The sequence below is a fragment of the Rhyacophila brunnea genome, unplaced genomic scaffold (assembly GCF_057557595.1).
Source record: "Rhyacophila brunnea isolate RB1 unplaced genomic scaffold, BYU_Rbru_1.0 scaffold_4, whole genome shotgun sequence".
Lineage (NCBI taxonomy): Eukaryota > Metazoa > Arthropoda > Insecta > Trichoptera > Rhyacophilidae > Rhyacophila > Rhyacophila brunnea.
In genome coordinates this window covers 18,944,214-18,957,418 of record NW_028233068.1, presented here as the reverse complement: position 1 = coordinate 18,957,418, position 13,205 = coordinate 18,944,214, and the positions used below count along the sequence as shown (strand labels likewise).

The window sequence follows — 13,205 nt, the reverse complement described above, 5'->3', positions numbered from 1 at the left end:
AGGAATTTAATTTTTGTGGAAGTATTGAATGGTTACGTGCATTGGCGGCTTAATCCGGAAAAACCTAGCAGGTCAATTTTGAATATATTATTTTAATTTGCCTTACTGAAAAGACGTATTGCAAATTGACTTTTTATACATTATAGAATAAGTGCTAGAAATTGTTATAGGTCGGTACCTACTAACCCTTCAAAAAATGTCCGTTTTTCATAACGCCAACCCATCGTTAACCGAAATTGCACACAACGCGTTATAATTTTTTGTAAATCAGGTCCACTTTTCTTTCTTTGCTTTTTGAAAAATCATCAATCACACGATTATAAAAATTGTCTATTTTTCCCACATATTTTTTTTCAATACTGAGCATTGCAAGAGCGGTCAGTCTATCCTGGCCCTATTGCGTAGAAAGGTTTTTATTCTTTTGAGAGTGGAAAAACATCTTTCACTTTCAACTGTTGTCATTGGTATGACGCAAATAAATTGGAGAACTTTGATCGACTCGGAAAATGTTTCGTTGAAATTATTGCTGAGTAAAAAATGTAGAAGAGAAACTGCACTAATAGCGCCATGCAAATCATCTCGTTGATAAAACACCAATAATTCATTTTTTAACTTGATTATGTTTATTTCTTCTAACAGTTTTACCAAATTTACTTGACGTGTGGGAAAATTATTTTTAAAATCAGTGTAATTTTCTTTATTGAACAAATCGGATATAATGAGATGATCGTTGGATGCAAATCGTGCTTCCATTTCCATTATAATTGTATCACAGACTTCAATTGCTACTGCGTGCGTACTAACTGCTTCACAAAAATGTTATAAATCACCAAAAACTCCTTATATATTATTAAAATAACCAAAGGCATTCGTCAAAACCTGTCAACGAATCCGAACCGCATACACAGTTGCGTCTTGAGACCAATTATCTAGTCAGTGTTATCATTCTGTTTCATTTAATTAGGTGAAAAAATCTTTTGTCTCACACTCGGGCATTGCCGATATTACAGTAATTCACGCACCGTTACAAGCTTCGATCTCGTATTTTGTGTTATATCGATCTCTGTCTTATGTATGAGAAACGAGAGAGAAAATTTTATAAAAATATTCAATTTGGGTCAATTTTCAGACTGCCGGCGAACACAATATTTTTGTTCGGGGAATTATCGCCCAAACAAAAAAAGCCCAATAGACTGGGTTGACACAATATCGCGCGCCCTATAATTTCAAATCCACCGATTATTATTAATATTATTATATATGACATTGCACATATTATTAATATTATTATGTCGATTGTAATGCCGGGTCCACACCGAAAACAAGTCGCGCGACAACTCGTTAAATTTTACGATAAGCATGATAATTATCGTAAAATTTCTTAAGCAATTATGATAATTATCGTAAAATTTAACGAGTTGTCGCGCGACTTGTTGCCGGTGTGGCCGCACTTTTAGGTATTTATTTTGGCAGGTCAATGACCGAATGACCTATAGAGGGAGCCGCCAGTGGTTACGTGTACAATGTTATTGTTACTATAATAATTATTTGTTTAGTAACTAATATTCAGGCGACTATTTTTTCCTTTCTGATTATAATTTTGTGTCTAAAAAACTTCATTTTTATATTACAACACTGTTGATATTTACAATATTTCTATAGGTTTATAATTAACTATGTTTTTTATTCATCGAATAATTCATAAACTTTAAGAATGTAACATAATTCGTTGAATAAAAAAATAGTTAATTAAAAAATATTAGCAAGTTCAAGTAAGTTACAACAAAAAATCTTGGAGTGATCCGTGACGTCAGTTAGTAATTAAAGTAATACCTACTTTGGTTTAAAATACAAAAGCCAATCGTCAATAGTAGCTCAATTTGGAAAGCGCTTCAAAGAGTATTAAGATCCATTAGTTAACATTTGTCACAATTAAGAATGGTGCCTTTAGTATAGTGGTCTATGTGCATGGGCGCGAAACGCGAGATATGCAGATTCGATTTCTGCGGGGTGTTTTATTTTTAAAACAAAAGTTTTTTTCTGTTGGTTATAATACATAGTATCATAAGTGTTTTCAAAATTATGTATGTTTCTAAACGTTGTTGAAACCTGATCCGTATTCCATGGACGGCCAGCGTGATTTCTGGTGGTGTCGGAGGGAGTAGGTTACGAGGGCCATTCAGATGGAGCAATACTATCAAAAAAGCAACGAATTAACAATAACTGAAGTTATGATTAATTATGATGAAATCAAAGAATAACATTTCATAAGTTAGTGTGTCATGTGGTGAAAACAATAAAATTACATTAACTACTATGTTTCAAAATGAGTTAAATACAGTTATTAATGAATATTACAAAATTTTTATGTCACTTGATCAGCATTTTTAAAATATAAATAATGAAAACCCACAAAACTGTTTGTTTATTTTTTTTGTTTTTATTGGAACAAATATTCCAATTTTAAAAATCGTTAACAAATTTACAGTCTACGAAAGATACGTTAGTTATATTATGGTCTCTCACATATTGCAGTTATTTTTGTGTGATTATTAGCTGCATGGAATAACTCCCTATGGGAGCAAATATGGTGTGGTGTGAGATTTGCTATTTGATAATGAAAACTAAAAAAATGTATCGTTTGTGGAAATTTCAAGTTTCGTTTTAATATTACATAAAAGTGAAATAAATTAATCTGTAAATAAGTTAATAACATTTAGCTTGCCCACTTTACATGCATTTTTTAAATGGGAATTCTTAGATCTGTACTGATCAAAAAACTGAATATCAATGTATCATAAGTCGACAGAGAACATACATTATAAAATTTCTGAGAGCACCTAAAGTATTCTGCTGAACCAAAAATACATTGCCCACTCCATATGTATTTTTGTTAGATAAGTAATAGTTATTATTAGATCTAATTAATCTTGGAAAAAAACTAAATACAAATTTATTATAAGTAATCAGAGAAAATACATTAAAAAAAATCTTAGGGCAGACAAATTGTTCCGATAGGTTTTAAAATTCGTAGCAATCAATAAACAAAAATACGTTTCAAAAATGACACTTTCTGAAACTAGAGAACAAATTGTCACAAATATACGTAATTTATATTCTTGTGACAAAAGATGGGATAGTTATTCGTATTTTTTTATTACCACGTTTTTATTAGCTCGTATTCTTGTTTGTCCAGTACACATTTTTCTTGTGTGACCAGTAGAAATTTTTTCTTGTTTGTCCAAGATTTGTATTGGACGATTGAAGATTAACTTTCCGACTAGCTAGACATTTGAAACTTTTAGAATATATCAGAACACGACGACAATGCATTTTTTAAATACTTTCATCCATTTTTAAGCAGAATTGATTTCATTTTCAGTTATTTCTATGGAAGCGCCTCTACCGCCAAAGCATGTGTACTTCAATTCCATACTGCAGTCGACACTACCGGTTGAGTTTTAATGTACTTCGTTGAAGTAGGCTTGCGCTTCCGTTGCGCAACCGGTCATACTGCTTCATTCGGGAATTGGTATCCAGGTAAGCGTTGCCACTTGACATATTATGAACATGTTCAGTGATGGCGTGGTCGGAAAAATCAGGAGACTTTACAAAGACTCCGTCAAGCTAATGCAGCAGCTCAAAGATGAACAATTGAGTCTGAAACACCACTACAAAGACAGGGAGAAGACTTATGCAATTGTTGACAGATGGTACCTGGTAATATTTGCTAGTATATAATAATTAAGGCTATACCTCAGCTGAGGCATGGTCTAAAAAGATCGTGACTAGGCGATGCGCGGATTGCGGGTCACTGGTGCAAATGACGCGAACCGAACGAAATATAATTTGTCGATTGAATTTGTGAATAAAAAAATCAAAATTCGTCCTTTTTATGTTATGTTTATTATTATATTCGTAATAATAATAGTATATTCATTGAATTATTAAGTCATCTTTACACGATTTAAGAATATATTCATCCGACTACATCACAAAAGAAATTGACGTGCAAACAGGTCGACTATCCCTCTCCTAATGGCAACGAGGCCCAAATTTCGTTCCACATAGTGTTGAAAATTATTTGCCGTTTCACTTATGTACGCTCTTAATAATAGGAATACACGTATTTTGATTGTCTGATTTTTGTACCTATTAACGTTTTTTAGATAAGTTTAGTAATGTATTATTTAATATCGCTACTATACTTTCTGTGAACTATGTACTACTTACCTACAAAAAAATAGATATAGAGAAAAATCTTAGGGCTTAGGCAGTCATGTGAGAAAACGTCCAGTTTATCGTCGCTTGTCATATTTGTTTTTCACAAGTCTCCGGCGCGCGGTGGTACGCACGAAGCGAAAATTCTCCACAGACAACTATTCAAGATTAGCAGTTGACGTATTTTAGATTTATTAGTCTCTTCTTGCGAAACCTATGTACATTCTATATTATTTATAGTTTCTACCTATATGGCGAATTAATAACACGACTGCGCAATTTTTTATGCGCCATTAGCACGTTTGTTGTGTTCATTATGAAACGAAGTTACAAACATTTTTTTGATTTATTATTAGTGTTTATCAGTGGCGAGGGGTAGAGGTAGGCTGTTAAGATTCGGCATAAACAGTGCACACTAAACTTTGTCAGTTATACTTATTTGTTTTCATTGAACTAAGAATACAATTTGTAGATGGTGCTGATTAGTTTTTAAACTTCAATTAAACCCTACCCAAATCAAACCATAATAGTTTAGGGCGATCCGACAACAACTGTGCACACCTTTTCAGTCACACATATTTGTTTTTGTTGAATTGAGATTACATAATTATAAAGGATGATGTTAGTTATTTTTCAAAATCCATTAAGCACTGTCTGTACCAAAGCATAATCGTTAAAAATATTCTTATATCTATAAAATAACTAAAACAATAAATTATGTATGGTTTATTGTCATAGTTTTAGATAAATGAATATTTTTGACTATTACCTGATATGACATGGATTAGGCAGGGTTTAATTGAATTAAAAAAAAACTAATAGACACTGTCTACACGTCTATACATTGTAGTCTTAGAGCCGTTTCAGACGGGATACCGGTGTCGCGCTCGTATATAATATAAGAGGCCTTTGTATTATGTTTATGAACGCCCCAGAGCTAATGAGTCAACGCATAATTTCGCGTTAAGATAAAACTGGCTGCGGTAATAAAAACAAGTGTATCGACGGCTTGAGAATGTAGCGGCCGACGGAAACGGACGGTGTACCGGACATGCGGCAAACAAAGGCCTCCTTATTATATAAAAGCGCGAAACCGGTGTCCCGTCTGAAACGGCCCTTAGTTCAATGAAAACAAATACGTTTAACTGACAAAGTTTAGTGTGCACTATTTTATGTGTTGTATGTTTTACGTGTTTATAGTATTGAGGTGATGTCATGTATTGCTATAATTAGAGATGAATTAAAAAAGTACGTACTTATAGTGGAATTAAACGCAGCGTAAAAAAGTTCTGGTAAAACTATTGCTCTATTTTCAACACTCTATAACGATTTATCGCATACTCAAACTTTTATTAATGGGGCATCTAAGTACCTACCTAAAATCACTACTGGAATGTGGGCATAGACTAATAATGAATGTGGGGAATATTATAAAACTATAGTTACATCTATCAACAAGAAAAGAAAACTAGTGAAGTCTCTCGTCACCGAACAGTTGACATAAACTGACGCGTCCATCTGGAAGTGATGTACCTATAACTAACTAACCTCATTTCGTTGTCCTCTTTGCCCTTTCTGTATGTTTTATTTTTATTTTTACTGTATTAATAATTATTACACTATTATATTGTACAAAAATCGTAATACTATCAAAAAAATTAAAAGAAAAGTGACCCGAGTCTACTCCATCCTATTGTAATGCACTGCATAGGAATTCGTATACATTTTTTTAATCATACGATTACAATGTAAAATATACCTAAATTATTACATAGTCGATCCTCACTAATAAAACAGTAAAGATACAATTACAGGGCTTAAAATGGACTGGGGCACAAAGGAGCGCCGTTCCGGTTCATGAAATCAGCAAATATATCGCTCCAACTCTGAGGTAGGCCATATAAAAAAAAATGTAACATACTTTTTTATAAAATTTACACAAACTTAGACACTATGTTAATATTTTCGGAAAATTATCGAGCCCTCCGGTTCGTAAAATATTTATATTTCCAGTGCTGGTATAGTATTAATTATGGGTCAGATTCATTTATAAACAGCAACAAATGGTGATCCCGCTGGAAAGTGATTAACTACCACAATACGTTCATTTCAATGATATACATCAGTTTTTCTCAAAGTGGGCGATAACGCCTCCGTGTGGGCGCTGGAGGCTTTCAGGGGGGCAGTAGAAGGCTCAAAAAAAATTAGGGGGCGTTGAGGAAATCTAGAGGGGCGACGGCAAACAAATTCTATCTATAAAAATCCGACGGAATCTAGACACGACACCACTTGAGATGCGATCTACTACTCGAATGCTTAGAGTCCCGTATAGACGGTTAAATTAGAGTCACTTACGCATGTAATAATGTGGATGCAGCTTTATTTTTCATGTCCGTAGTCCATGGTTAAGTTAACTAAATAAAATCGTCTGTGATTTCCGATATTTTTTCTCATACGAAAAATTTCGGTCGATCGCGGCGATACCATCACTATCCGAAATTCTTGAGATGCGATTTTAGGCTTGAATGCTTGGAGACCCGTATAGACGAAAAAACTAGAGTCGCTTGCGCATGCACTAGTCTCGTTTCCGATTTTTATTTCATGGATCTGGCATCTCCGGAAGTTGACCAAAATGGCGTTTTGATCTGTCAAACTCGATGTCGTGAATTACGTGAAATATGAGTATGGGCGGCAGATGCTAATGTAAGTGTAACATATTATTATGGTAATATAAAAAGGTAAGTTAAAAAATATAGGGGGCACTAGATTTTTTTAAAATATCAAAGTGGGTGGCGGTCGAAATAAGTTTGAGAACCTCTGATATACATAATTAAATCTACATTATATTATATAAATGTTTTCGGTTGAGTGATCTGTAAAAACTTGGACTGTATTCGATTGACTGATCTGTCAAACTAGGAAGGTATTGGATTCAGTGATCAGTAAATATAGGAATGAATTGGATTGGGTTATCTGTAAATAGGTGTATCGGTGTATCTATAAAAAAATCGTAGCCAAACGTACAATACGATGTCTGAATCATAGTCGACCGATAATTTTGCATAACAGCGACTTTAACGCCTCGGGACTTAAGTTACTTTGCAGTATTTACTCCATCATTGTGAAAATTAATGGAACCACTTTAATGTTGTCGCTGAAAGCTAGCTAATAACAGTGGCTCTTTAGAGTTTGCGAATCAAAGTGTCGAAGGAAACATTTCCCCTTTTAAAGCGTTTCAAAGGAGTTTTTGATTTTATCGGAAATGTGTCAAGACTTATTTTTCACTGGCTGTCGTCTTCGGGGAACCGAGGCGAAATTTTGAAAGTAATTAAATTACTCGCTTAATAAGTTAGAGTGTTGAATTTTCGATTTGATCTTCCCTATTCGGCAGGTTAAATTGATTAACTCACATAATTGGCACGGATTATCGATTTTTTATTAGGCTTGGAAAAATAATTGAGTTCAGTCTTAATTTTTTTTGCAGCTTAACGATTAATAATAATCTCTTTCGTGGAATAAAAACAGAATCGTCATCTCGACCAACGCCCAATGTATTAATACGTCGAAATATGCTAATACTTCACATGGAGATAAAAAAACTAAAAGGTGCATGAATTTAAATTAAAAATACTACAATATTGACAATCAATTATTTTAATTAAAAATGTTTAGTTTGGGGATTGTTTGAACATATGCAATTTATATAGGTAATTAGTATTATAGACCGAAGGTACTTAATAGAATTTAAATACTTCTTTTCAATTTGAATGGTTTTTTACGTCACGGTTTTTACCTTTCGGCATCTTCAGGCACTATGCATACTCACCATTAGCAAATGTATAAATGCAAATGTACAAGCCATATAATATAGATATTTACTTACTATTTATACAAAAATTTAAATATTAAAATATCATAAAGAGACATTATTTCTAATTAAATTAAGGCATTGGAAAATCTACATTCCAGAGTTTCAGATTTTCTAATGTATCGGTAAATTCTCTACTTGGAATAGTGAGTCTTAATCAATATTTTAATATATTAATTTAATATTCATATAAGCTGTAAGTACATTTATTCTGTATCAGATATACAATTGCCATTGGCGAGTGTTCATAGTGCCTGAAATTTTTAAAAGGAACCAGGGTCGCAAACAACTTAGGTACCTACTATTCAAATTAAGAAGTATAAATTTAATCTTAACTAGGGAATCCAATCCCGAGCCAAAATTCTGATCCCTGGATTTCGGGATTACAATTTGACAATCCCGCGATTCCGATTGTTAATATAAAATTTTAATTTTTATATTTACAAATAACATTGATAAAATCGGTGAAAAATAAATCTAGTATAATTTATACTATTTAAGACATTTATTGTTAATATTGTATACGTTCAATCTTGGAAATACATAAGTTTAATGGACTAAATAATATTGTAATATAAATAATAATTTGAATTTAATATGAGATTGCTGTTTCTGATAGTAAAGACTTAATGAATGGGTTAGCGAGATTTAAAATAGTAAAGCAAATCATGGTGTACTTATGGCCTTTCCGCTTCATAAATCTAATTAGTCAGCCAAACATGAAACTGTCGTAAAACGTATGAGATCGCGGTGGAATTACTTTGTTAATTTGCTCATTTTTATTAATTTATATGAAAAAATAAAATGAATCGGCAACTTACACATGGGTATAAATCAAACTTCATTCAAACTCAGTTTATTTATAATGTAGTTATTTGTTATTAAAAGTATTATTTTTTCTGTTATATTTTCGTTTTTATTTCATTTTCCATAAACATTGATAAAAAAATCAATCCCGAAAGTTTCGGGCATATGTTTATCGATCTCGGGATTCATAGGTATCGAAATTAGCTCGGGATTCCGGGATTGGAATCCCTAATCTTAACTCTATTACAACATAATATTTATATTAAAACTTTGGAATATGATTTGTTTGGGTAAATAGTCTTTAATATGGATTCCAGAACGTCTTTGGTGTGATTCTATAATTATTATTGGTGACTATAGAAAGCATACTAATATTTGCGTTGATAGCACTGAATGCATTTTGTAGTAAATAAATGAGGACCTGTTAATAGTTAGTTAGTTAATTAGTAGTAATAGGTTAGTTATGTACTTTATATTGCGATTTTACGTGTTTGTAAAACTAAATAATGATTTATCATTCTATAAAAAAATATGTTGAGCTCTGTAGTAACTGACCCTGAAAAATAAATTTCAAAGTACATTGTGTTAATATTGTTGGAGTACAGACGAATCTGCAATCTTAAATGTTGTTTAATTGATTTAATCATAAACATTAGTCAGTGGCGAAGGGTGGAGGTAGGCTGTCAAGATCCCACATAAGTAGTTCACAATAAACTTTGTCAGTCAAACGTATTTGTTTCATTGAACTAAGACTACAATGTGTAAATTATGTTTGTTAGTTTTTAAAATTCAATTGAACTATGACTAATCCAAACCATAGTAGATAATAGTAAAAAAATGTTCGTTTATATATTAAATATCTAAAATTATGCGATTAAACTATACAACATTTTAGATATTTTATAGATATAAGATTATTTTTTATCGATTATTGTTTGGCTTGGGTAGGACATAATGAATTAAAAAAAATAGCCAACACCATATATAACATGTATTTTTAATTCAAAGAAAACAAATAAGTATGACTGAAAAAGTGTGCATTATTTTTGTCGGATCGCCCATAGCATATCTAAACTATTGTGGTTTGGTTTAGGCTGGGTTTATTTGAATTTTAAAAACAAACCAGCACTATCTGAAAATTGCATTCTTAGTTCAATGAAAACAAAAGTAAAATAAGTATGACTGTCAAAGTTTAGTGTACACTATTTATGTCAAATTTTAACAGCGCACCTCCACCTCTCGCCACTAACAGTAGTAACCCAACGCAGAGGTGAGGAAAGTTTGAGAAAACTGATCCAAAATATTACAGTATCTATTCCATAAATATAACTCTTATCAGACGTGATGCTGACGACGAGGAAGATTATTAAACATGTTCCTCAATTCACTTTACTCAGTAATCTTTGATTCCGTGTTTGTACTTTCATAGCCTGTATTTGAGAATAATAAGTATGCTGAACATTGAACTCACCAGTGACAACTACAGTAGCTTCTCTCAGCACCTCCAATCGTCCCCTGGTGGCAGCCGACATACCCTCGCATCGATACCTTCCAGCCTGCTGGTAGAGCAATCCGCGAAGAGATAGGGCCCCGTGCGGAGCTGTAGCACCAGCGCCCGTCCATTCGCCTCCTGACAAGTGTCCCCAACAGCCTACGCTACCTGTGCACGAGGAAGATGAAAAATGTTGTCATGAAATAAAATTAATTATGACTTTTATAATGTATAATAATGTGTAACTGCTTCGAATAAAAATGCATTTTAATAATAACGTTGGATTATGTTCTGTGTATAAAATGTTATTTTTATAGCAACTTATGTAATTTAAATATTAAGCCCTGACATATCGTCCTTAAAACAGCATTACAGAAACGTAAAAATGGAAACTCTGCCATTCTTGGTGGTGTTGGCTTGCGTGTCTCTGATAATTATCTTAAGGCTATACTTCATGGTACGAGGCATGGTCTAAAAAGATCGTGACTAGGCGATGCGCGGATTGTGCAAATGACGCGAGCCGAACGAAATATAATTTGTCATAAAATTTCAACATGCGTCCTTTTAATGTTATGTTTATTATTATATTCGTAATAATAATAGTATATTCATTGACATGTTATCTTTTTCAAGTACATGCGGAACGTTTTTTAGTCATCTTTACACGATTTAAGAATATATTCCTCCGACGCCATCACAAAGTCTCCGATTGGCGACGATTGCGAAATTTCGTTCCACCTACTGTTGAAAATTATTTACCGTTTCACTTATGTATGATCTTAAGAATCGAGGGCATTCATTGCTTGTTCTCCCAAGGTGCAGAACTGACCTGCCATTAGTAATGCCTTTTGAGAGCGCTATAACTATGTTTAATCAAATCGCTTCGAATATTGATATATTCTACTTATGTGAGGGTGAATATAGGTGAACGTTGTTTTATAAGTTTTAAAATAGGGTCTATCAATCTAGTTCAATCTGTGTGCTTCCGTGTACTTTTATTTTTCTCAGTTTATTTATTATATTGTTATTGTATTATTTACTTACATTACCCTGTATTTTTATTTGAAAAATTATTAACACCTGCTTTATGTCATGTCGCGAATGCTTTGAATTTACGACAGTGGATTGTTAATGCATATTATATATTGTTTTTTTTAACACTACAACAGGCCATGACACCCAATACAAGTAGTGTATAGTAACATAAGTGAATCGATCACAAATAAATATTGTGATCTCACTGGATCGAGCCCCGGATAAAAGATCAGCGCCTTACGCACTGGACTACTTACGTAATAATGGATAATAATATGAGACCAAGACCTCATTTATAGAATTATGAAGACAGTTATATAGAATTCACATAATTAACTTACGAAATTGATTTACTCAATGTGTACCTACACCATTGCACTTTTTTTGTTCAATTCTTAGTACCTTATTCATATAGGTATGTCAAAACAAAATTCTAATTTGCAGTAGCTAATGCGATTTTTCAACTTTTGTGAATCTTTGGGATAAACAACTTTGCAATTTTGAAATTCAGTTAATTACATAACGCAGATTTTGGTTTATTATCGACATAATTGACAAACCTAATTATTTTTTTATTGAGGTATTTGCCAAACTTTGTTAATTGTTAAGTTGAGGTAAGAAATTTGATGTATTTTTTTACCTGTAGGACATTGGAGTTGTATGGCGCCTCCTAAGGCTACTTCCACTATACCTTCTGTCGGCTTCTCTCCATCATCAGGCTCTCTTGTGACTTCCGTAGTTTCATCTGTAAATTAAACATTCTTATAACTTTTGTTGTCGGACAATATAAACGGAGAAAAAATTACTAATCGTTGTTTAATCAAATTGACATATTATACTCGTACCTACTTTATTTGTTTTTATTGAATTAAAAAATACACTACGATATTGTTGCTTTGATATCTTGTAATTTATGAATTTATTTGAATGAATTGGAAAATTGGAAGTATATCTACTCTTGGAATGAGCAAATAGGTATTAAGCAATTTTTTACTTACATCTGACATTGAGGAAGTATCCAATAGATGAGAATAAACCTATAGTATGGTTAGCAGTGCATTTGTACCAGCCAGAGTGATCTCGTCTCAGAGACGTGAAGTTCAAGTATCCATCTTCCGTCTGAGATACCTGAAAAATAAATTGAAAAGTTAATCATAAATAATGTAGCTTTATGTATAAGTTTATATAAAATTCGGCAATACACACACAAATTGGATGACAGATATTTTGGCAATTTTTAACAAGAACGCTTTATTGATAGAATGATATATTATTCTATTGACGATTTTAATTATTAACATAGTGATTAAGTTTAATTGGTTTTTAAATGTATCCGAAATACTATTCTAGATTTACTATTAATGTGGGGAGAAGGTTCTTTAGTTACAGTGAATCTGAATGCTACAATACAATCCAATTTGTGAACAAATACGTAGGTACTCGTACCTATGTAAAGTGTGAATGTTTTTACAATAAGACCATATTCTCTTTTTTTAATAATATAGGTATAGTAATAATGTTGTTACATTATTTTTTTATATTGCCAATGCGAGCCGAAATCAAACCGGAACATTCGCAGCCGAGAACACAAATAAGTATTTTATTAAACCATATTGTTATCAATTAAACATATTATGTAAACCTAGACACGTTGAAGGTTTGTTAATTTTCAACTGTTGTAACAAGAAATATTTGCTAATAAAATGTATCTGGTTAAATTTATTATTACCTATGTTTGATACGGATGTATTATAATATTATAAATATCTAATATAAAAGGAT

General features: G+C 32.4%; 1 protein-coding gene across 1 annotated transcript in view; it reads right to left on the bottom strand.

The window, feature by feature from the left end:
* LOC147067041 (hemicentin-2-like) overlaps nucleotides 1-13,205 on the bottom strand; it is a 200,251-nt gene that overhangs the window by 17,143 nt on the left and 169,903 nt on the right. The window contains exons 6-8 of the mRNA XM_085954479.1: nucleotides 12,422-12,551; nucleotides 12,064-12,168; nucleotides 10,368-10,556 (exon numbers count right to left, since the gene is read on the bottom strand). Coding sequence (XP_085810605.1) covers nucleotides 10,368-10,556; nucleotides 12,064-12,168; nucleotides 12,422-12,551 — 424 coding nt within the window. The remainder of the gene's footprint in view (nucleotides 1-10,367; nucleotides 10,557-12,063; nucleotides 12,169-12,421; nucleotides 12,552-13,205) is intronic.